This window comes from Dromaius novaehollandiae, chromosome 2 (genome assembly GCF_036370855.1).
Source record: "Dromaius novaehollandiae isolate bDroNov1 chromosome 2, bDroNov1.hap1, whole genome shotgun sequence".
Taxonomy (NCBI): domain Eukaryota; kingdom Metazoa; phylum Chordata; class Aves; order Casuariiformes; family Dromaiidae; genus Dromaius; species Dromaius novaehollandiae.
The window spans coordinates 2481904-2506112 of NC_088099.1; the positions used below are offsets into that span (position 1 = coordinate 2481904).

At 44.7% G+C, this 24209-nt stretch overlaps 1 protein-coding gene across 5 annotated transcripts in view; it reads left to right on the plus strand.

Annotated features, from left to right (window-relative positions):
• The window catches only part of ALS2CL (ALS2 C-terminal like), a 47320-nt gene that overhangs the window by 14802 nt on the left and 8309 nt on the right, over positions 1-24209 (plus strand). For 4 of the 5 annotated variants that reach the window (XM_026096051.2, XM_026096036.2, XM_026096044.2 and 1 more), the window contains exons 2-18: positions 3878-3986; positions 4982-5174; positions 7007-7072; positions 8489-8654; positions 8981-9109; positions 9305-9424; positions 11043-11119; positions 11523-11589; positions 12228-12424; positions 14999-15064; positions 15809-15907; positions 17891-18049; positions 18343-18454; positions 20383-20460; positions 21997-22124; positions 22832-23005; positions 23784-23877. In XM_026096051.2, the coding sequence (XP_025951836.2) occupies positions 3881-3986; positions 4982-5174; positions 7007-7072; positions 8489-8654; positions 8981-9109; positions 9305-9424; positions 11043-11119; positions 11523-11589; positions 12228-12424; positions 14999-15064; positions 15809-15907; positions 17891-18049; positions 18343-18454; positions 20383-20460; positions 21997-22124; positions 22832-23005; positions 23784-23877 (2031 nt within the window). In that variant the 5' untranslated portion in view covers positions 3878-3880. Of the gene's footprint in view, positions 1-3335; positions 3472-3877; positions 3987-4981; positions 5175-7006; positions 7073-8488; positions 8655-8980; positions 9110-9304; positions 9425-11042; positions 11120-11522; positions 11590-12227; positions 12425-14998; positions 15065-15808; positions 15908-17890; positions 18050-18342; positions 18455-20382; positions 20461-21996; positions 22125-22831; positions 23006-23783; positions 23878-24209 lie in introns of those variants that run through there. The other variant, XM_026096018.2, reaches the window with a different exon arrangement.

Genomic DNA, 24209 nt, shown 5'->3' on the forward strand with positions numbered 1-24209 from the left:
CCTGTTTCTACGTGAATGCTATTATTTGCATCCTGTCCCTAATTACAGACCCGTGCTGATGTGGATTTCCATGCTGTTCATTGGCTTATGCCCTCCTGTACCTTCTTGTAGAGAGAGGGAACAGATATGTCTCCCAGTTTGGAAAATGTTCTCCTGGAGAAAGCTCATCATTCCTCATGAGAGCCTGAAGCAGGCTGGCAGCTGTCTTGGTAACCAAGAAGACTCCATCCTCAAAAGCCGTAGGAGACTTTCAGATTTTGCGCGTGGGACCAGAATCGAGACAGCCATACCTACCAGCAAGAGAAGCTGCCGTGCTTTGTGCAGCTAGCAAACGCGTCCTTGGAGGTGCATCTCTTTCAGCTCTGGCTGTCAGGAGGGCAACATCTGAGAAGGGTTTTGATTCCCAAGCAGCAGCAGAGCCATGCATGAAGGGCAGACCGAAACACTGTAAACAGACATGAGAGTGGGTCTAATCAAACTTCCCTTGCCTTGCAGTGAACAAACACAGAAGTACAAAACCACTGAGTCGTGTGAGCACTGGGTCCAAGCAGGAGGGAGGCAGCATGTGACAGCCACAGGTTTCTGTTCAGTGCTCCCATCAGCCCAGCGGCTCTGCAATTTCCATTTGTTTTTCCATATATTGCGGATGCGCAATGTGACCTCCGCGTGCCCTCGGATGGTCTCCGTTGTTTCTTTCACGCTCTGTGGCTGAGTCAACATTGGTTTTGTCCACTGGGTAACTAACTTCAAACCCTCTTTGCCTGACTGGGCTTGAATAAGTGAGCAAATGCTTTTTTCTCATAACTGATGGGGAAAGGCTGGAAGTGGTGGCTGAAACTCACCCGCACATCATTGAGTGATGTGATGTGGCAACTTAGGTCTTTTTGTGGTGCCAGAACAGCTATTTCGAAAGCTGACTGGTGCCACTCACTCATTCAGCAAACGATCTCTTACTGTCACGTTCAGGCTGGAACTAGACCGCAAATTTCCAGCGAAGGGCAGGAATGTGATTGCCAAAAACCACAGAGTTAACTCCATGTCAGGTGGCAGAAGAGGTTGTCACACTTCAGGTAACGGAAAAGGCTATCCAAATACTTCTGGTTTCTGCAGAATCAGCTTCAGTGTCTGTACATTGTGCTTCCTGTCGTGGCTGTTGCGGAGGTTTCTCAACCCAAGTATAGCATTACGGGAATGCCTCAGGGCAGTCCCAGTGAAGTCTGAGCTCAGGTCTGCATGAGTAATAGACCCTCTAAAAAACAGACTTGCAGGTGGTTGCATGTGGAACCAGCTCATGTTCAGAAGGGGCTTGTGAACTACCATGGCCATGTAGAGCAAAGCTGTGTGCGTCTGCACATGTGGTTTGAATCATTCAGTTTTCACTAAGCCATCTGTATGTAACAGATGGTGGTTTTTTCTGGTTGTTTTGATAGAAGGAGATTTGGGGAAGACCTTTGGAGTTTGGCATCTAGCATCCATTCCTTTTATTCTGCCCAGGATGAAACCTTGTCTTGGAGGACTGAAGAAGTGTAGATGGAGAACAAGCCCCTCCCCTAGCAGAGGGATCAGAAATGGTGGAATTTTCTTCGCTCCTTCCCTCAAAATAGACAAAATAGGTTTTAAACAAACCATTGAAGTCCACTAGCCTGCTACTCAGTGATCCTAATACAGCACAACTGACTTTTATTGAAGCATTTGAAAATGAAATGCTGTCACATACCAAGCCTGATTTCACTCCCTGATTAAGCAAGTTACTTATGCCTAGAGGTTTGTAACAGGCTGGAGTGCTCTCTAGTACCTGTGAGAGGAGGGGAAAAAAAAAATCTTTATATCTACAAGGCAGAGGATTAAGTGTCAATGGAAAACAGACTTCTAGATCTGTCCTGTCCTCTTGGTGCTCTGGGGTGGAAGCTGGCTGGCTGCTGCTTTGTTTTGCTTTTTTTCCTGGCTCAGTTATCCTCTCTGGGAGGGGACAGGAGGAGTTCAGATTCCAGCTTTTTGACCTATTTGCATGCATAGAGATTCCCCTGGGGCAAATCCCCAGCATTCCTGCAAAAAATAGTCCTACAGTCTAGGACTGGCTTGATGTATGAAAATTTCCATACTATGGGATATGGAACTTCTTAGTACTTCCCACTTTGCAAACACATGAAATTTAAGAGCCTGTGGATACTAACAAGAATATCATCATTCACCTGTGCAGTCAGTTGTGTTTGGACCTGAACATCCATGTTAAACCAAGGAAGCTGACCATCCACACTGCAAAGCTTCCCATGTTTTAAGGCACCATCTCAGCCCAAGCTCCATGATGACCTGAAAAGGGAGCACTTGAGCAGCATTTGGTGGTTTTAGGGAGCTCAAATATTAATTCAGTAAGTAATCAACCCCCCTGAGAAGCTTAAAAGTGAGGCATTCCCACCTAAGCTAGTCACCCAGGTGTCCTTTCCATAGTCCATGGTGAGATGCCTGAAGCACTTTTTCCTATGAAGGATAAAGTAGGTTTAGGCTTAGATGTCTAACTTCCAGACATTTCAACACAAGGAGAATGAATCTCGCCTGTGGTTTGTGCAGATCAGGGCAGAGGTGAAGAAGCCTCAGAGTAGGCCACCAGAAGCTAGTCTGGCATCAGCTCTTCCTACGGACAGTGCGAATATGCTATCTACACCTGTGTTAGTAAATAAATGAGACCTGGTCCCTTGGCCAGATGGTTATGGCATAGCCTATGTTCATATAGCTATTTGCTCCTTAGCTCCCAAAACAGCATGGCTGTGTGCAAACTGCCCATTTCAAATGGTCTCTGGCCCATGCCTGAGAATTGTTGGAAGAGCACACGCCCCAAAACTGTGCCAAAATCTGTGCTACCAATTTGATGATGTAAACTTTTGCAGCACGAGGCCATATGCTCATCAGTTTACTATTGTAAACGTAGCTTTTGAGAATGCACTACAACCAGGCTGAGAATAAATGTGGACAGACCATTTGCAGTCCCCAAAGTTTGCTGTCTTGCTTCACTAAATTGAAAGAATCTCGAGGTTGTAATTTTTCTTTTCCCCTTTAGTAATATCAGCCAACTCCACCCATAGTATTTTCACCACCTGGGCTTTTTCTGTATTAGTCTCATGACATGCCGTTAGCTGGCTGTGTTCACTTCCCCTGATACGTTTCTTTTGGGAGGTAGGGCTAGAAGGCAGGAGGAGGAAGCTACTGGAGTTTGTTCACGTAGGTTTGTTGCGCTTTTTTTTTCTTTCTTTTTTTTTTTTTTTTTTAATGCTGCCCACTTCCATTTTTGGCAAACTCTTTCTGTTGACCCAGCAGTTGTGACATATAACCAGCAGTGCGCAGTCCTACTCAGAAAGGAGTAACACCAGACCTCTGCCCCTTTGGAGGGTTGGGTGCTTTGGCATGGCTCTACGGCTCCGTATGACAACTTTTAACGCCAAAAGGCGCAGAATGTGGCACTCAGGCCGAAAACTGGTGAGCAAAATGGGAATAGACACTCTGCTTCATCTGTTGCTGCCTTGTACTTCAGTGATTTTCTTCTGGAAGTATGGATCTGGCACTAAGCAAGATTAAGATCAAGTTTAGGGCCTTCCCAGCCACGTAGAAAGGTATCACAGTCCGCGTGAGATGATCTTCAACCGGAGAATCAAGAAAACTAGGCTGTAGCTTCAGTGGATATCTGTGACACCGGCTCATGTTGAGCTACAGGGTTTCTATTTCCTTCTGCAAAATTTCAATTGCTTTTTGGGGACAGCAATTGCAGCTCTCTGGATATGCTGTCCAGAACAGGAAAACCTGAATGTTCGCGCTGAGCTTGGAAGCCGTAGGTAGGTGGATATTCGTGCAATGAGTTTACATGTGGCTTTTTTCTTGCGTCCAGGACATGTGCACGTCGGAAGCAACTGCATCTCTGCTCCAAGCAGAAGAAACCTTCTTGGCATGTTTGGCACGGATAGATGCCCTCATCCTCAAGCCTTTGCTCCAGGCAGGTAGGTCAGAGAAGACTACTTTTTTGTCCCTAATTTTTTACCTTGAGTCACCTCACTGGTGCACCTGTGAAGAGAATTATAACTGAAAACTGATGGCTGAGGACTCACTGGAGGCTGGCTTACAGGAGTAAGTGAAATGTAGAGCTGTCTCATTTAAGACAGTGAGGTCTTGAGGCTGCATGTGACCTTTCATGCAAGCCTAGGACTGTGGTTCCTGTTGTTTTTAGAGGTTTAGAGGTTAATCCAGATTCTGCCCAGTGTAAGCAGAATCATATATTGGGGAAGATCTGAAGAGACAAAACTTCTCCCTTCAGTTGATCTGGCATTCTTGGACATTCAATCCCTTCACATACGTCTGCTCTGAGGCTTGTTTCCATTATGGTGTGTGGAAATTAGAAATGCTTCTTGCACGTGTGACCCCTAAACTGTGCCCATTCTGCCTCCCTGTTCCCGATCTGTAGTTGTGTCCGTCTTGGAAAGTAACACTTATGAGTGCAGCTTCTGAGACGGCAGTAAATCAGATCAGGTCCACTGGAAAAACAAAGCTATGTAAATATTCGTGAGCTCTTCTGGCCCAAAGTGGTGTGACTGGATTAGGCCCGTAGGGTAGTTCCTACTCTTGTCACTGCCTTTTAGCCTCCAAAAAGGCTGGGAACAGCTGTTTGGGCCAGGGGCAAAACTTCTCAAAATTTTCCTCCAGTGCTCGTGCCTGAGCTGAGGCTTAGCCTCGCAGGCTGCCGTGACTGCGTGCCCTACAAGAATGGAAAGGAGAAGGCCTTAGCATGGGTAGCCCTTACGATTATTTACAGGAACCCTACCTGAAATAATCATCACCTCCTTCCTCCCAGGAATTATTTTCCCATAAGAGTATATATACTTCACCTTGACAAGTTGGGCTGAGTACTGAATCTGGGCAGTGCCTTCTGCAAGATTTCCTGGCATTCAAAGCTTTTTCATGGCCTTTCTTTTTTTTTCCCCCCATCTCTTCCTAAAAGAACCTCATGACCAGAAAGGAAAGGACAACTTTAAACTCTTAGTGCTACTGAATGATCGATTTCAAGCTCTCTGGAACTTCACAGAAGAAAATTACCGGATACTCAAACAAAAATGCAGCGCTTCTGAGTCATTCTGCATCCAGGACTTTTATGCTGTCTGGAAAGGAGACCTGTTTCTAAGCCTCTACATTCAGTAAGTACGGAAACATTTCACACTAACGTAAGGGACCCAACTTATCAGCTGTTTCTACCATCTCTGGTAGGCTGGTGCAAAACGGATGCATTAAATTTGTTCAGTACTGTTCCTTAGTGTTTAGTCATTAAACAAGGAAGTGGTTGCATTCAGTGCGTGGGCTAAATGCAACAGACTACAGGATCCATCTAATAGACCATCTAACAGGTAGTGTTTTTCTATCTGTGACCGTGCTTTGGAAGAGGCATAAAAAGCAGGATTTTTTTCCTTGCAAGTATTTTTTTTTTTAGGCATCTTAAAAAATGAGAGGATGAACAGGGTAACACTTTGTGACTGGGGAATTTATGACAGCAAAGCTTGGGCTATGATCAGGAGCAGAAAGGCATGTACAAGTAGGCTTATAGGACTTATATGGATGAGGGGAAGACGATGTCAGCAGGCAGTTCATAAACCTGTTTTTACCATGCTGATTTGTTTTTGGGAGAGTGTGATAGTAAGTAATGGATATAGCATGGTGTGAAAAACATACTGCCCCATAGCTGATTCTATAATTAATTACATACGTGTTCCCCATCTGTCTGCAATGCAAAGTAAAATGCTTCACAAAATCACTGGAGTGTGCCTAACCTGTGTGTTGATGTCCCAGCATGGAAAAGGGTTTATGGGCACCTGAGGTGACAGAGATCAGACAGTGCTCAGTCCTGCATTCATCACGAATGTGGCCAAGCCACATGGGCTTGAACCATAGGTGCAGCCTGGCACTTGCAGAGCAATGGGAGGTGAGAAGATGGGGTGCACTGGCTCCGGGAGCTTGCTGCTCGTCCAGTCTTGGTTTTGGTTTTTATGGGTGTGCATGTGGATGGAGGAGGAAGGAAGGAATAGTTTTTGTTTTATTTGGATGACCACTTCAGAAAGAGGTGGGCAAGAAACTTTGCGTTGCGTGAGTGGGATTTGGAGCAGCGTGTTGTTCATCTTGAAACTGATTCAGTGAATCAAAATTGGTTTGCCTTAAAGGCAAATAAGAGTTGGAAACTTGTGCTGAGATTTCAGCTGACACAGAACAGGAGCTTCTCTGGAGGAGATCCCTTTTCCCTCATTTTGAAATGAAAACTTGTTTTTTTGTTTTTTTCAGTTTTTTGGTGTCCTGTTAAAAATGAAGAGCTGGTTCCTACCTGCTTCTGCTGACTCACTCTGTGCAGTCCTGATCCTACTGTGTTTCATGCTTATTGGAGTGATAGGAGCAAGCAAAGACCCTCCTTAGGGTTCTGAAAACCAGCAATAAATAGATAAGCCTACTAGATGTAATAAATGATAATTAGTTCGGACAGAATACATGACTTGTGTGAAATCACTACTGGAAGAAGGCATGATATTTGCTGACAAAATACGTCTCGATCTCCCTCTAGTGTGAGACGAAATACATTGACATGAATACATTGACTAGAATTTATCAGCAGTGATAGACTTGATACTTCTATTTCGAGCAACAGAAATTCATGCATCTGATGCTGATATTTTAAGCTCAGCCTTTGTAGATTTGCTTTCCAGGGTGGTTGCACAAGATTACTTCTGCTTATGCTAAATGCCAGGAAGATTTAGACTTCCTGTAGCAAAACTAGTGCAAGCAGTCAACAAAGCAGTTAAACCAAGGAGCTGGTGCGGAGAACGAAAGTGGAGTGAGCTGAAGTGAGAGGGTACAGTAGCTTCCTCTCTCTTTACCCACCTTGCAAAGGTTGAACTGACCGTGTTTTCAAAAGAGCTTGCTTCCACTATTGCTTAAACCTTGTAGATTTGCATCTCTAACTCTGTTCATGCTTTTTCTTTTTTAACAGATATTTTGTCACTTTTGCAAACTATGTTGTAGTCCAAGGCTTCGAACATGCCACAAAGAGCAAAAGGTCAGTGGGCTGAAAAATGCTTATTTAGCAACTGACATGAACATAGTAATGTTGTAGGCAGGAAGGTGATTCCAAAGAAGCAAACATCAAGCTGATCTGGGAGTCTTGATGTGGCAGGATGGAATGATCTGCAGGGAAAACATGCTTTAAGACACTAAAGCAGAGTGAGCAGCACTGAGCACTGCCCTTGCAGTCATCTCGGCCAGCTGCTGCTCCTCTGAACCAGCTCCTCCTGCACTCTGCCAAGACCCTCGGACCAGGTGTTGAAAGGTTTCTCCTGCAGTTCTTTCCCCCTCTTTCCAGCCTTGCACAACTTGGAGATTTTGAGGGGAGGAATCAGTAAATTTTAGGGGTTCAGGTAAGAAGTGAGAAAAGTTGAGACGCTAGAAAGGATTCTGTGAGAATCTGGCAGGAGGATTCTCATGGAAAAGCTGAAAATGGAAACTTTCATCTGTCCCCTTGCAGCCCTAAGCATATTGTATGGAATGTGCGCCACGGCCTGCGTACACCAGCTAAGCAAAACACATGCAAGGGAGGGGAATGGGGCTCTGGGGTGCACGCACGTCAGCTCTTGCAGAGCTCATCTTGTCCTGGAAGGGTTCCCGCAGTACAGGGCCATGACTACTTATTGATCCTGTAGCTCTGTTTGATTTCCCAAAGGATCAGAAACCCCAGAGTGAAGTCTTCCTTGCTTGCTCTGTAGAGAGGTAGACATGACTTCTTGTGGACGCTGAGAGAGAGACCCTGAACCTATGGCCAGTGTAACATCCATGCAAATATCTGTTAGCTGGTCACTATTTAGGTGGGGGGGAGGGATACATCTGGCACTTCCACCTGAGCTTGTGCTGATGCACTTGCTTTACAGTCAATGATAGGCACCTCTGGGACATGATTCACCCTATCTTACTGTAGATGCTTAAAATAGGCAAAATACATTGACTCAAATTATGGTGTTTCAGTCCCTCTAAATAGGTTAGCAGTTGTATGGAAATAGCTTTTCTGTTCAATAAATTTCCATTGCTTGTCCCAGAGGTGGTCAGAGTCTCGAGGAAATAGCAACTGAAGGGATGAGAACTAGACATGAGTAGATTTGCAGTCACTTTATCTGAGTCACTCTTTTGCTGTGCAAACAGTTGTGGAAGTCATGCTATGTTCTGTCTATCTGTGGGTGTGATTCCTATTTGCAAAGGGTGCTGGGTGAGGGGCCGAATGGATGGAGCTCGTCTGCCTCTTTGCCTTATTTCTGTGTATCTGGTGTGCAAATATGTTTGCACACCACTGTCTCCTGCTCTCTGAGGTCTTTCTGTACCATGTCTGGGAGTGAGGTCGCCTATCATGTTTGGAAGGCAGAGGCGTAGCAATTTTTTTGCAGAAAGACTAGTTAGTGAACCTTTGTCTTAATTTGCAATCTTGCAGTGAAGCCTGGAAGCATCACAAGACAGTGCTGAAACAATTCCTCACAGACTTCACCACTGAGGCCTCCATGTCACTGGCCTTATACGCTGTGCTTCACAAGCCTATCCGAGATCACGTTGAGCAATACGTACTGCTCCTTACCAAGCTGAATGAGGCTTTTAAAGAGGTAGGAGGCTTCATGTGATGTTGCTTGACTGGCTCAGTTTGACATCTCATGCAGAGCTTTGGGGGGTTTGTGATGATAAATGAAAAAGCTGCCCTCTTGCAAGTGCTCCAAAGCTTGGTGCACACCTGTGGATTGAAAATACTCCTGGACTGAAGGAAAATTGGGGTTTACGCAGCCACTCTCAGCTGAGTGCTGATATATTGGCAGCTCTTTCCCTCTCTGAGGATTCAGAGCTACTGAGGTTTTTCTGCAACTGTAGCCCAGAGAGTGGAGGTCCTGCACAGCCATGCCTGAAGCATTTCTCAAGCCCTGCTTTCCTTTATTAGGGCCCTGAAAAGGACTTGGTTACCAGTGCTGTCAAGGAATATGTGAAGCTAGGCTCTTTCATCAGCCAAGTCCTGGATGAAGCTTGTTTTACCAAGGCCTTATGGAAATCCCTGGGCTACAAATTCACGGTGAGTCAGAGATGCAGGCAGTGGCTTGGTGGGGGGCTCCTTTGGTGCTGTCACCATGCTCTGTGTCATGAGTCAACCGGCCTCTGTGGAGGCTGGTGTCTTGAGCTGCGTGTCCTCTCCCAGATCCCGATGTTTTTCTTCGGGAATGCAAGAGCTATCCATCCACCATCTCTACCTCTGTGGTTCCTTCTGCAGGAAATGCTCTGCGTTCCCGAAAGGAGGCTGCTGGAAGACAGCAGAAATCTTCCCATCTCTGCTAGCACGAATCGATCAGACCGAATTCTGCTCTTTGATGATGTCCTTGTGCTAATTCAGGTGAGTCTTGAACCGTTCAGGGTGTTTGGAAGGACAGTGTAGATAAATGACACTAAAATTATGAATCGTTTAATGCTGAAACTGCAGCAGAGCTCGGTCAGCTGTTTGCAAAACCCTGTCTCAGATCCTTGCACCTGCAGTTTCCACTGGAGAATAAGAGAAGCCCACTGAAGTAGGAAAAGGGGAACACCCACATAACATTTTCCCCAGTAAAAACATATGATCCAACCACGACAGGCACCTTTCTTATAACCCATGCCCACACCTGCATAGGAATCTGTTGATTTCTGCCCTTGTGCATTCAAAGGGTCCTGATGGGTTAAAAATCTTATGCTGTAAACATTCATACATAAGACTGAATCTGATGTTTTGTGGTGGACTGTGCTAGTGGCCTGGGAGCTGGAGTTGATGATGCAGGTGTTCTTGGGGCTATTTCAGGAATTTGAGGCCTGGGTGTGGAACAGACAGGGAGTGTCTATACCTGTGGACAGCTAGATAAATAATATGTGTTCAAAGCTGTTCTACAGCATGTATTAACTAAGTCCAACTTGGCTTGCTTTGACTGACAGCACCTTAATGCTGTAGTGTTCTTGCTAGAGCTAGTCACCCCAGGCTCCCTTTTAGTTAGAGAAGAGTAAAAGGCACTTTCTGGGTGTGGTTCATCTGATCTGTTTTAGATGCCTACATTTAGGATGAGTTGAGTCATGCCCTCAACTCCATTGTCTAGAGCAGGAACCAGGGATAACTAGCTCACATGGAGATATCGGCATTGTAGTCATCTCTGTTCAGTCAACGGTTCCCGCCCACTATGTCTCGTCTGCTGCTTTGACTGTTATTAAAGCTTGTGGAGGCATAACTGGACTGGTACAGAGCTGGCTAGCTTGGGCTGCAGAAAGGGGACTGCCAAAAAAGGCTGTAGAGCTGGGAATTTGAACCTCCCTTCTTACCCTGTTCCCCCAGACGCAACAGATACATCAGTAATTAACTCATGGTGAGCTCCATGGTGCTTGCTAGTACCTAAGCTTGTTCAGCCACATCCTTGCAGACAGCAGCTCTGTAGTGAAGGCACCTGGTATTTAGACAGGGAAGGCAGATATAATCTTAAACGTAGTCTTTACCTAATATTCCAAACATTTTAGTTTCTTCTGTTTGTTGTGCTGTTGCTTAAAACAGTGATTCCTCAAATGTTGTACTGCGGGCTGTTGCATGGCAGTAGCATCTGGAGTCCAGATCCAAGCCAGATCATGAGCAAAACTAGGGCTTGCTGGGTGCCAGGGATGATTCTGGTGGGTTGCTGTGTGATAAGGAAGAAATTCTTGTAGAGATAAGTGCCGTCTAAAAAGGTATATTGGAACACAAGTTCTGTTGCTACTAGTTGTAGCCATGGCTTTATGGACCACCACTTAAAAGTGATAAGCTAAGAACTTCCTTCCCTCTCCTGCATTCCTTCAGTCTCTGAGCTCTGTCATCCTAGTGTGAGACAGACACATGGACCACAGAGGAGGGAATTTACGCTGCTGCCAATCTTGCTCAGGTGTTCAGTGGATCGACAGGGTGACAGCAAACCGTGGTATTTATGTCAATAATAAGAACGTCTTCTCTCTTTCTGGTTCTCCAGGGGAACAGCTTCCAGAGTTTTGATCTGAAGCTTGTGTGGGTAGACAAAAACTGCAGGGAGAAGTCGGCTGCAGGAGTGTAAGTGAAATACTTCCACTTGGAGGAAAAAGGGTTCAGCTTTACTGTGGAACTGAGAGAATGATTCAAAACCTTGTCTCACCTCCTCTCTGTTCATGGAGGCAGCTGGTTCCGGGATATGGGTAATCATCTGCCTCTCGGATGGGATCACAGCAGCTCAGACCTGCACTGCTTGTGTTTGCTGACGTCTTGAAATCGATCAGTAACAATGCTTTTGTCTGCAGACCTAAGGAACAAAGTTGAGTTGATTAGTTGAGTACTACTTTGGAAGGAAAAAAAAAAAGAAAAAAAAGGTTGTGAAAGTATCATTAGCTTCTTCTGAAGAGGGATGAGAAGAGCAGCAACTGCTGCTTGACCAAGAAACATATTTTTCATAGTCTCTCTAATGTCCTTTGCTTCACAGGTATGTCCTCCGCATTATTACACCAGAAGAAACGTTCTTTCTGTCTGCCAAAGATCCTCAGATGAAGGTTAGTTCGGGCTTTTCTGTTCCTCCTGCAATACCCTGTACTAAGCATTGGAATAGGAGAGGCAGAGGGGCACATCTCAGAGGGGCAGCCCTGTGTTGGCAGCCCCATTTTGGATGCAGAAACATTTGCTACTGAATGGAAGCTGAAATCCTGTTTAAACATCAGGATTTTGGCTTCCTGATCAGAAGACAGCTTAGTGGCTTTGCATCTGCTTAAATTAAGACCTTTTCCTCTGTGATTTGCCAGAGGTGGCTTAGACAGTCCATGGTAGATGAGTGGTATTGGGGCCCTGGATGTCATCTGCTCTGGGAACTAGTGTGTGGTGCAGAGGCCCAGTGAGCTTCACAACTGGAAACCATGCAGCCGCACCAGCCTGGCCCTGTGTCAAGGGCAATTAGTGACTGTGGGAGTCAGGCTCAACTGACTTGGAAGTGTTAGTGCCTTTTTGCAGTATCCAGTTTGCTGGATTAGCCCAAGCTAATACCTCTTACTGGTGCTGCAGATGGGCACCAGTACAGTTAGCTAAATGGCAGAGTAGTGGAGAACCCAATCTCTTGTTGCTTCTTCTGGAATGTGTCCTCTTGGGATTTGTCTTGCTTTTTTCACTTGTTACTCCATCACTCCTCCTCCGCCCCCAGGCTGTTTGGCAGTGGAAGCTGAACCAAGCCATCCGCCAGGCTCTGAACGGGAAACGAGATTTCCCTCTGTGGGGCAAGACCGGAGAAGGCACTGAGCCTCCGTCCCGCCGCTTCTTCACCTATGTCTTCAGGCTGGAGGGCAAGTTCAAGAGCGCGACCTACGAGGGTGAATGGCACTGGGGAAAGCCACATGGCAAGTAAGGAGCCCTTTTTGCCCTCCTTCTTGAGTGGGAACGTGAAAAGATGGCCCTGCTGTTTCAGTACAGCACTGCCTGGATCCAGCCAGGATACATGCAGACTAAGACTAATCCCAAGAGTATCTGTGAGTGTTGGATGCTCCATCCTGGGCTGAGGGCTTGGACCACAGAATGTGGACTGGCAACCACGCTGGGTGTGCCGGCCTGTCTGGTTCCTGCCTCACTTGTTTCCACAGGGAGTGAATCTGGTATTGAGGATAAATTCAGGGGGCAATTGGGACACATTTGCTTGTTTTCAGGGCTTGGTCAAAGTATGAGCCCTGGCATGTGATCTATTGTGTTGTATGTGTCTCAGCAGCAATACTGGGTTATAGCGTAAATTTTAGAAGTTGTCCCTAATAACGTGGTAATGATCACATTGAAGGCATTGCTTTTGGTCGTACCTGTAATTAGACTTGAGATAATGTTTAATATCAGGTTCTTAGCCCGAGGCATAAAATTTTACCATCAGGATGACCAAAAAAACCCAACAACAACAACAAAAAAACCCCCACCACCTTTGCTTGCTAGTGAGGGAAAAGTTTTCTCCTGTTCTGTCAATAACTATTTTAACATCCAAACTCATATCAAAAGAAGAACTGTGAATAGATGAATAAATAAAACCTTATATACAGAAGTTGCTCAAATGCAGCTTTGGCAGGATTCATTCTTAAACTTGGGTTGGATTTAGTGAATAGTTCTAATGCTCTGCAAAAGGGAATGGCTTGTAATTTAAGGTTAAATAGCCTCAACCAAGATCCCTTTGACACAGAATTAGAGCATAGTCTCTGGTTTTGTGCAGAAGCCTGAAATATGAGTAACTCCCTCAGACACCAACGCAGGCTGATTTTGGAGTTTTATACTTCCTGAGTTTTGTGCAGTGTGTTTACAGTTGCTATTGAAGCAAAAAAAGGATATAGAGACTTGGTTTGAAAGAGCCTTCTTAAAATATGCAGAGTATCCAGAATCAAAAGCTTAATACTGAATCTTATGTGAAAGGGCTTGTGCCTTACTTCACAATAGCACAAAATAGGTGTTTGGGGCAGAGCTTCTGGGCAGTCATCACCCCCACCTTCCCCAGCATCTGTGCTTTTAGCAGAGATCTGAAAACCACTGGGGTGGCAACTCTGCAGACACAGGGACAGCACCTCTCCCTGCTTTTTGTCTCCTCCTGTCTTAGGGTTGGAGGAGGTTTGTGATGAAAAAATACCTTTGCTGCTTCAGTTGACAAACTTAGATTTAGTGACTTGACTGAGGTATCCCAGGGAATTTGTGGCAGAACTCAGTGATTTCAAGTGCATTTAATTGCTGGGCTTTTAATTGCTTAATTACTAGGCTGTCCTTCCCACTGCTGAAATTGCTTTTGCATGTGACTTGCTACCAATACATGGTTACAGGCCAGTAAAGTTGGCCTTGATGGCTTGTCCACCTCCTGAGGGAGAAGCTGGCATGGGAGAGCACGTGAGCAGAAAGCTCCGTGTACTTCGTTCTACCCATCCTTTCTTCTGTCAGCAGTGGTGTGAATTGTGGCTCTCCAGCAGCTTCACCCTTCTGTCCCACTATCCCTGATGCCTTGAAGTAGAAGTAGATCAGTCTTGCTGACAAGTAGCTTAACTATCTCCATGGCTGGAGCAGGCATCTTCTCTGGCTTGCTGTCCTTTGCTTTGCATTCGTAATAGCAAAGCAAATTGAGATGCATAAGTCCACTTAGATGGATCCAACCACTTCCTCGTATCTTAATAACAAACCCAATCTCTTGGCCTTTTACCTGTCTAGTGTGGGTGTTTAAAGCAACAGCCTTGGTGAAAGTCATGCTGATGCGTCACAGTTTTGGTTCCGCACCATTTAGCGTTGTCTTTGGATGGGGAATGTGTCAGGAGCCTCCTGCATCTGTGCTGATGCAAGAGTTAAAACAGCGAGTGGGTGCGGGTGGAGTGGGAGGCAGGGAGGAAGGAAGAACCCATTCACAAGTGGGCATGGCCATGCAATAGTTTGACCATCACATTGACCATTCTAGTCTCATCGTTGCATCATTACCTTGCAAAATCATGTCTACAACCTACGTACAAAACAGATGGAAAGATACGAGCTCTTTAGGCTAGTGGTTGTCTCTTCTGTTTTCAGAAAGCCTGGCGCAAGAAGGTTCCAGGCCATGCTGTCATTAAGCTGTCTGTGGGGCTATGCACTGCTGAAATTTTGGCTGGCTTAATCACACACCGTACTGTAATTACAAAACAATCGTATTCATTGTTATAAATTAATGATCCAGTAACACTGCAAAATACTTTTGAGATTTGTGAATTTGGAAGAAGATTCTACCAGCTCATTCCAGGGCATGAAAACCTGGTAGTATTAAATCCTTACAGTGCAAACCAAAGTCCCAGTGGTGCCTGGAGAACTTCTCTGACTCTGTCCCCCAAGGAAATGTTTTGGCATTGGCAATCCCTGGGTTGTGCCTTTATGTGGGTCTCCTGATGTTGAAATTGCAAATGTTGCTGGCAGTCTCCCCTGTGTAATGCTTGCCTCGAATTGCAGGGGGACACTGAAGTGGCGTGATGGACGGAACCATGTTGGAGATTTCAAAGATGGATTGGAGCATGGGTAAGCCTTAAAAAAATAGTGTTTCTTGCTTTCAAAGTACAATGATGAATGGTTCCTACTAGAGGTAAAGCCACACTGGCATTTTGTAGGGTGGTTTTTCTCCTGGTGTGGAATTCATCTCACTTAAATGTGGCTGCTTCTAGCTCAGCTAGTTTGTTCCCTTTACAGTCAGTGGAGAAATATATTCACTGTTACAGTCCAATTCACCTGACCTATTTTAGACCCCCGCTTTAGGCTGAATTAAGGAGTAGAGTGACTGGATTGTTAGTGACTACAGTAAAGGGAGCAGGCTCAGATGATCATTTTAGATGGAGACATCTCCATTTTGTCAGATGAATCTCATCCCTAATCTCTAAATCTAGGTGAATTTATTCATGTGAAATACCTTGAAAAAGTCATTTTTACATAACTTTAAAAACTTATTTTAAATGGGCAATTGCTTTGCTAGTCTAATTCAGCCCCTAATCTAGGGAAGGGAGAAGAGAGAGGGGAAAAAAAATTACTCTGTAGAAAGGAGTAATGAGAAACTGTGACTTCAGCTCACAAGGAGATGAGCTAGAACAAGCTCTTCCTTGGAGCAAGTCAGTAGACACCTGGGAATAATCTCAGAGGTAGAGCTGACCTCAGATACGTAAATTGGTTTGGGAGTGTGGAAAGTCCTTAGTTTTTACACTTCATCGGATACAACCGAGTTGCCTTTCCCTTATGCTGACCTCTGTGCTGACATCTGTATGCACCCCGTAGGTTTGGAATATGCCTTGTCCCACGTCAGTCTGAAGACCGGTATGACTGCTACAAGTGCCACTGGCACGAGGGCAAGATGAGAGGCTATGGAATCTGTGAGTAAGTAAAGCACAAAGACGGACTCTTGGGGAAGGGAGGTTTCACATGCTTAAAGGATGAAATGGTCCCATCTCAATGAGGAAGGCCCAGTTACAGTATAAAACACAGGGTAATGCAGGCCCCAGAAGTTAATACTTTGCTTTTGGCCTTTTCTGTTTTTGCTTTGGAGACGGGCAGTATGGCTTTGTCAGAAGCCTCGAGTCTCCTCAGCGTCAGAGTAGTAAGACCTTCTCCAGAAGCTGTAACCGTTGTAGCTGCCTAACACAGCAACTTCTATGCCCTGTAGGTGAGGATGTCATTTTGTATTTGTGCTTGTAGTTGTAGAGCAGAGAGCATCATCCAGCTTTCAGGCTGGACAGACTTAGTGGAGGACGCAGCTCTCTCTCACCCCTGGCTGGTCATGCTGTCTTAACTGAACCTTGTACAGAGTAGCTTCCCTACTGGTAGATGAGCCTCTTGGTGTAGGAGTCATAACTCATCCTGAATTGCTGAAGTGGGCTGCTTCTCCCAGTTTGCTTGGATTTGGTTTTCTTGCTCCCTCAAATTCTGGGCTTAAACCTAGAGCTCAAGACATGCCGTTCAAGATTTTCTTACGTACTCACCAAAATGCTCCTGGAAACGTCATTTGCACACTTGTGTCTCAAAGCGCTGTTGGGAATTTGGAGGGAGCCCAGTCTGTAAAGAACTGTATTGTGGGATTATTGTGGTGTCCCAGCCTCAGCCTCTTTCTCCTGTCCATCTAGAAGGCCAGAAACTGCAGTTGAGGCCTGTTCAGCAGGTCGTAGGCATAAACTAGTTTCATTTGCAGCCTGTGGGGGTTAGCTGGACAAAGCCAGCTCGCTTCGTTTATGTAACAGTGAATACAACTGCATCTCATGTTTGATTAGCTCACACATGGCTTGGAGTCAAATGTGTTGGCAAATGCAAAGACTCGTCTACCCATCATTAGTATGCTTTTGCTGAGCCAACTGTGGCAAAGGAAAGCACACAACCCAGTTCCTTACTTCAGTTCCTCATCATGGGGCTAGGCCATCGTCCTTCCTTCAACTTGCATGTTGTGCTCCATAGTTACGAATCAAACTCGAAGTACAAGACGTACAGAAATCTGTAGGGAACGCTGAGCCTCCTGAGCAATGCTTGGTACATGTTAATTGCTTATAAGCAATGCCCTGTGTAGCTATTGGGGTACAGGGTACTTAATCTCGTGATGGTCTAAGCCAGGAGAGCAAATGTTAACAGGCCAAGGGAGAGATTAAAGGAACGCCCTTAAAATGCTCTCTGTAAAGTGTAAAATGTTTGTGTGTTGTTCAAAGTATAGCTACTGTGACTGTTAGTGCTATATAATGTGTTTATATTTCAAGACTACTGGTAGTGTCAGGAGCCATAAGAATATGGATAGAGGGGATAAGAGGAACTGAAGTATATTGCACTTGTGCTAGTGTCTCTGCTATCGAATGTGAGAATGGGTCGATAATTATTGATGATAGCTCTGCTTACTGTAAGCTCTTTCTCTGTTCAAGAAGTCTAGGGCCAGCAGGGACAGAGCTCTGGGGAGCTCTTCCCAGGTGGATGATCCCAGGAGAAGGGGTGGCTGGTGGGCGTAGAAAGGTGAAGGCAGATCTGGCTTCCTGCTTGGTTTGATCTACTCCCACTCTGGATAAACCAATGGTCATTGAGACCTGGCTAGCAAGAGGTCAAGGACTGAGTTACCTCTCCCAAGGTAACTGCAAGCTTTAATGATGGGGCTCTTCAGGCTTCTCCTAAGCCATGTGTCCTCAGATAATGTTGAAAGCTGTGTGTGCCGTGGCCAGCTCGAATGGTGCACATTCCTACTAGTGAATGACTACAGGCTCCAGAGCTATCAGTCAAATACTTGTAATATTTAAGTCAGATGAACCCAATCTAATCAGCTTCCTGGCTGCCTGCTCCAATAGTAGCTGTCCAATAGGCACCACCTTAAGTTACGTCTGTGTCTCTCTGCAGGTATGGGAATGAGATGGTCTACAAAGGCTACTTCAAAGACAACCTGCGTCAAGGGTTTGGGATACTGGAGAACCCCTCGGCTGATCATCCATTTAAATACACAGGACAGTGGGAAAATGACAAGAAGAATGGATATGGAGTCTGGGACGACAAAGATAGGTAAAGGGGGTATGGATCAGAGCTGGCTTTAAGTACCTGATAGTTTTGTCCTTCTATTTGGAGGGGAAAACCTCATGTTTTGGTGGAGAGGATTTGGGTGTGACAGGGAGGAAACGTTCAGACTCTTGTAGGGCTCGGAGTCCTGGGGAAGCGTTACCTGAATTGGGTTTGTACAGTAAGTGCTGTATGGAGCATTATGTATCGCCTTCTGAGGCTACCTTTAGTCAATATAAAATCAATTAAGGTGTGGTGAAACAGGGCAAAAACTTAATTCCTCTTTTATTGCGTTCCAGAGGGGAGAGGTACATAGGGACGTGGCATGATGATCACAAACATGGACAAGGCATTGTAGTAACCCAGTCAGGGGTCTGCTATCAAAGGACATTTCATGCTGGTAAAATGGTGGTGAGTACCCATTTTCAGTGGACTCTCTGTATCAGTGGGACATGGAATTCCCCATCAAGGGCAAGATTAGGTTGAAAAATAGAAAGCAAGATTTAGGCACTAATGTTTTATCACAAGAACATTTTTTGAAGAGCAAGGCCTAAATTAAATCATATGCTTCTTACTACCTTCTTGAGCTTTCTGTACAGTTAGGAACTGGACATGAGACGGTCACTTTTTCTTGCCTATGCTGAGACACCTTATAGATTTGGTTGTTCGACCGTCGGGTCTCAATTATAGAGTGGAACTCATGTGAGATGCTGTGCAGGTATATATGGTGCTACATCTACCTTACAGATTGTTGAGTCTTTACCTTGCCAAGATGGGCTTACCTGTGTCAAGTCTGCTCTCTAGCTCATTGAAAGTCAATATGTTGGTGTGGAAAGCAAAAGGGACTGGCACGGTTAGAGCTGGCTGGGGAATAAAAGGATTTAGTCTCATGAAAAATACACACTTAAAAATAGACAACCCCCTCCCCCCCCCCCCCCCCCACACACACACAAATTTAGGACAAAATATTTAGCAAGGAAACTTTGTCAGAAGGGCTTTTCATAAACATTCCATTTGTGGAGGACCAAAATAAAGCCCTCTTTTGGGTTGCCAGCTGCCGAAGTCTCCTTTAACTTCACAAGGCTTCCAGGTGGGGAGCAGTCGTTTTAGCTTTCCTAGTGGAAAATTAACATGGCCAAAATGCTTCCTTTGGAAACCTTTTATTTTTGCCAGAAAGGGCACTTTCCATCAAGAAAACTATTCCAGCGGAAAATGTGTTACAGCTCTAAAAATGACCACATTTTCTGGCTGGTATAGTTGCATCTGAACCTTCAGGCCTGAACCTCAGGCCAAGCCCTGACAAGAAGAATCTTCCCTGTTGGCATCAATTATCCTGTGTCTGTTCTTCATCTCGGCGCTCCTTCTCTGAAATGCAGGCTACTGTAAGCAGCCGTGGGAGTTGGGAAGTAACGGAACGAGTCATTTTATGAGTGCTTTGGTGCACTTCATTAAAACAACGTTGACTGCATGAAAAGAGACAAAGCTAATTCTACATGGCAGCTGGCTTCCTCTTTCCTCTTAATCATCTTGCAAAGAATGACACAATTGCTACAGTCATCAAAAGGTCATAGGATTGGGAAGGCCACTAGTTTCATCCATATGGTAATTCTTGGTTACTGCTGTTTGAGCAGGAACCTGCATTTAGTTCCTTGTTTTAGGGAAATAAAGGTAATAATATTCTTTAAAACTGCCCGATTACCCAATACTACTTCTCTAAGTACTAGAACTTACTTGTAAATAAAAACATGTACAACATGCTCGATTTTGGAGTATGATACTAATATAACAAGAATACATCGTGAAAGTAGGTAAAGCTATAGTGAGATAAATCTGCATTAACCAAGTCAGACCTAGGCCATAAGTGAGTGGTCACAGAACTCTATGCAGTGGCATCATAAATGGCAGATTTTCTTGTCTATGCTGAGCTGAATATTATTCATTTTTTTGGCGCAATATTCTAGTGTCAAATTTATGTGGGCCAAAGTGGGATAAATGTCCAAGGCCTTTGTCGATGGTTATTTGGCCATCATTTTACATCCAACCTAAGGAAAATGTTCATGGTATCAGCAGCCCTAGAATTTGTGTTTTAGGGAGTGATATGACAAAATGTGATGTGTACTAGTAGTACTCAGTACTACTTCTCCATGCAATGATGCCTGATCGGTTATCTCTAGAGCACCTCCTTGCTTTTCTCTTGAGTATTGCTGCTGATATGTTTGGCTTGCAAAAGGGTTTTCAGAATCTGCACCTTGTAAATAGCCCTAGTGGCTGTTTCTGGATGAGACAGGGTAGGTAGGAAGTCCATGTCATGTATTTACTACTTGTGCTTTCAAATTTAGGGTTCTGGGATTCTGCTCTTGGAAGATGACTCTGTCTATGAAGGCAACTTCATGGAAGATCTAAAATTTGTTGGAAAGGTGAGCATTTCTTTCACCTCAGCCTTTCCATACTACTGCTAGCTTTCCAGAAGGCTGAGGGATTCTTCTTCAAAGTTCACGTTCTCCCCCTACACTTTCCCCTGATCTCCTGGAAAAGAACTTTGTTTTTGCTTTTATTTTATTTTTTTTTTTGTGTGTTATCTGTCACATTCATACAAGGAAGGCTGCAGCTGAGAGATTTGAAGTAGCAGGGAACTGAGGGCTTTGGGCGTTGTTTTGTTTTTTATTTATGGGTTTTGATTTGTTTTATTGTTTGTGGGGATCTTTTTGGCAGCACTTTGCAGTTACAGTTTGGGATGTTTTTGTGTTCGTAAAGCAAATGTTATGACCTTTGTAGTGGTTGGGAGCACGGGAAACAATGCACAAAGTAAGTGGAATGGCAGTACCAGTGCTATGCTAACGTAACTGAGATGTTAACGTAACTGAGTTATCTTGAAGGCTTAATTTCTCAATCTGACCATTGCACTGGCATGCTGAGCATTTTGCAGTTATCTTTAACAGAAATATTTGGTCAAAGTGCTCATAAAGTCCCCTGTTGCAGGGAAGACTAGTCCTCTAGCTTGTTACACAAATATATGGCAAGTCTGACAGGAAGCGTGAGGGTAAATCAAACTGAGCTGATGTCAAAATAGATACTTGATGATGGAAAGGATTGCAAATAATGCAAATGAGCACTGTCATTTAGCAACTTGTCATGGCAGGAGGGGCTTTTTGTCATTTTCAGCCGGAAGACTTGGGGTAGATTTGGCAGAGACTGATTGAAGTGCTCAGATGCAACATCCTCCAAAATTAATGTTTAGTTTGAGTGGTTAGTCTAGAAAAATCTGTTCTTTATCTGAAGCAACAGTGCCTCCTGCTATTAGCGATATGGATTTCAGGCTCATATTCCAAGCCAGGCTAGTTGCAATATTGTTTGGCTTGGGAAGTAATTTAATTAAAACCTTTTAAGTTTGAATCAAGCTACTGCATGTCTTCTCCCATATTTGCCCCAGAGAATTTAGAGTTATTCTTGGTAGCAGCAAGCACTTGAAAGCTTTTATGGTGAATATCAAATGTTTCCCTCTACCTGTGAGGCCAAACTTGCATGTGGTTTTAACCAGCAGAGGAAAAAAACAGGATAAATTGAAGTTTCATATGTTCACTCCAGGTTAGAAATAACTACCTCCAAATTTAAGCCAGCGATTTTTATAACACAAAAAGGATTTTGAATACTTGTCAAAAAGCATAATGTAAGAGCCCTCATTTCTCTTTCTGGGTACTCCGCATATAGTTGTCCCCCACCAGAATCCTATGTGTCATTTAATAGCCAGGATTTTGACCCATTGCCTCCAGTGATTCCTTCCTGAATGACACTATTGCTTTGGATGCTAAAAATTTACGGCTTGGTGCTGGAAATTGTTCTTAGTTGCTGTTTCAGGAGTTGGCTCTGTGAAAAGAGAAAAGAGAGATCTCAGTCCAGCTTGTTTCCTCTCGTTAATGAGATCTTGGCAAAATAACCCTTTATTTCTGTTACAGGGAAAGCTGTCATTTGCCAACGGCTTCATTCTGGAGGGAACCTTTACTAACAAATCAGGCCAAGGCCTTCAGACTCAAGGCATCCTGAACACATCAAACGAGCAGCTGGATGACAGGATAACCAAAGCGTGAGCAACAGCATCTGACTTCTTGGGTTTTGGCTTGTATTTTGACAGTACTTAGAGGAGACTTGGATCAGCCCCTGCAGAGATCAAAGCAGTCCTTGCCTGAAGGAGCTGATCTAAAATACTAATATATACCAGGAGAAGAAGAAAGGAGAGCAGAGTTTATCATTTAATCTGTACACCCCATAGACTCTTATCCTCAGGACTGAACCCTGCAAAGGGATGCTCTGGTCTCCAGGCTGGAGGCCTGGGTTCAGCCAGTGTCACCCAGGGGTCTTGTGACTGGGTCTGTGCCGCATTGATATGGCTCATTGAGAGTGGGGGTGGCTTTCTGCCCTGAGGCAGGAATTCCTGTCCTGGGTGGATTTCCATAGTAGCAATGAGGAATGTATCCTCCCTGGTAAACCTGTAAAATTAGAAACATCCGTAAGGGGAGCAAAAACCCTGTGATCAATTCCTCTGCAAAGCTTCTGATTGTTGATGTTCCATGCAAAAAGAGTTAGATTCTCTTGGCCCAAAGTACCTTGTTGCCAGGATGATAGGCTTGAGTTGATTTCTGCTGACCTACCAGTCAGGTACTGCTAAATTTCTCTGCTCCCATAGTTCTTGTGTTGATATCCGATTTTGGAGAGCTTTCTGTATCTGAAGGTGAAGTCAGAGAAAATGGAGGTGGGAGGTAGAAAAGCCTAATGTCATGTCATGTTGTGCAGTCAGTTGGGCCTTGAGGACTTCCCAGTAGAGAAGAGATGGAAGGGAATCTATGACCAGTTCCTGGAGTTCATCCATTCTGGCTGCAAAGAAGAAACCGAGGAGTCTTTCACGGGGTTCCACATACAGACGAGCAAGGAGCTGCGGAAATCTCAGGAGTACCTCTTCTGCCAAAGGTGATTATTGCGCACTCTTGTTGGGAGGGAGGAGCCCATTAGTGTAGAGAGGATAGTGGTATACGTTTGAGTTTGCCCTGCATTTGAGTCATGAACTCGTGCACTCTCCAGGCATTCCTGTTCATGAGACAGCATCACTTTCTTGGAGGAGGATGAATTTTAAGCCTGAATTTAAGTTTGGGCTGTTGAGGCTTGTTCTTATATGTGAACATCTGGGTGGGATTCACCTGATTAAATGTAGGCATCTGCATGAGCGCCAGGCATCGCCAGCTCCTTTTGTTTGTTTGCTGATTCCATCAGTGGATGCAGGCCAAACTTATCTCCCTCAAAGTAAATATGTAAAATAGATCAGATGAGCCTGTTCAGGACGCAGCTTAGGCTGGTGTTAAGGGGAGTGAAAGGTGATGAATTTATGTAATGACAGCTGTTGTGGGTAGGTGGGGCCTTTCTACTTAAAAATGTGGCGCTTTTCAGGAGAACAGAGTAGAACTAGTTTGTTCTAATAGTCTTATTGCCCCTTTGTATCCACCTGCAATACCAGTTGGGAATTATCCCAGTACTTTACTGCTTGGTCTTAAGTCATCTTAATTGTTTATAACCCATAAATGAGGCTTCACTCTAAATGAAGCTAGCACAACCTAGTCATGGCAAGAAAGGCTTTATTGGAACTTGATCTGAATGAGGGTGGTAGAATAATTACATATGGTGGAAAGTAGAAAGAAAGGCCTGAGGTACAAAGGGATAACTCCTTCCCTCCTTCCTCATCTCATATTTTCAGGGGGACTGAGGATGTGTCCTGGAAGATGGAAGATATTCTTGAAGAGCTAGTTCAGCACCAGGAGCTCGAGTCACTGCACTGTTATTTAGACAAGGTAAGGTTTAATCATCCCAAAGATCCACATCTGTCCACCAGACATGGATGTAGGTCCTCTTGCTTGCTGTTGCTTGCTAATAGCACATACAAAACAGCCAATGACTTTGAGTCTTCTCCAAATTATGTGTGAATATTCATGCTTGAGAAGAAGGGAGATTCTTGCATGCTTTTTTGGAAATTCATTTTGTGTCCAGGAAATGATGATAAAGCTTCAATCTCAGTTCTCTGTGTGCCAGGGAGTAAACAGCTGCTGGAAATGATTAACAAACTTCCATGCAGTTTTGGTGGCTGGTTTTCACTCACCCAGACATTCCCTGAAACACGCTTTGC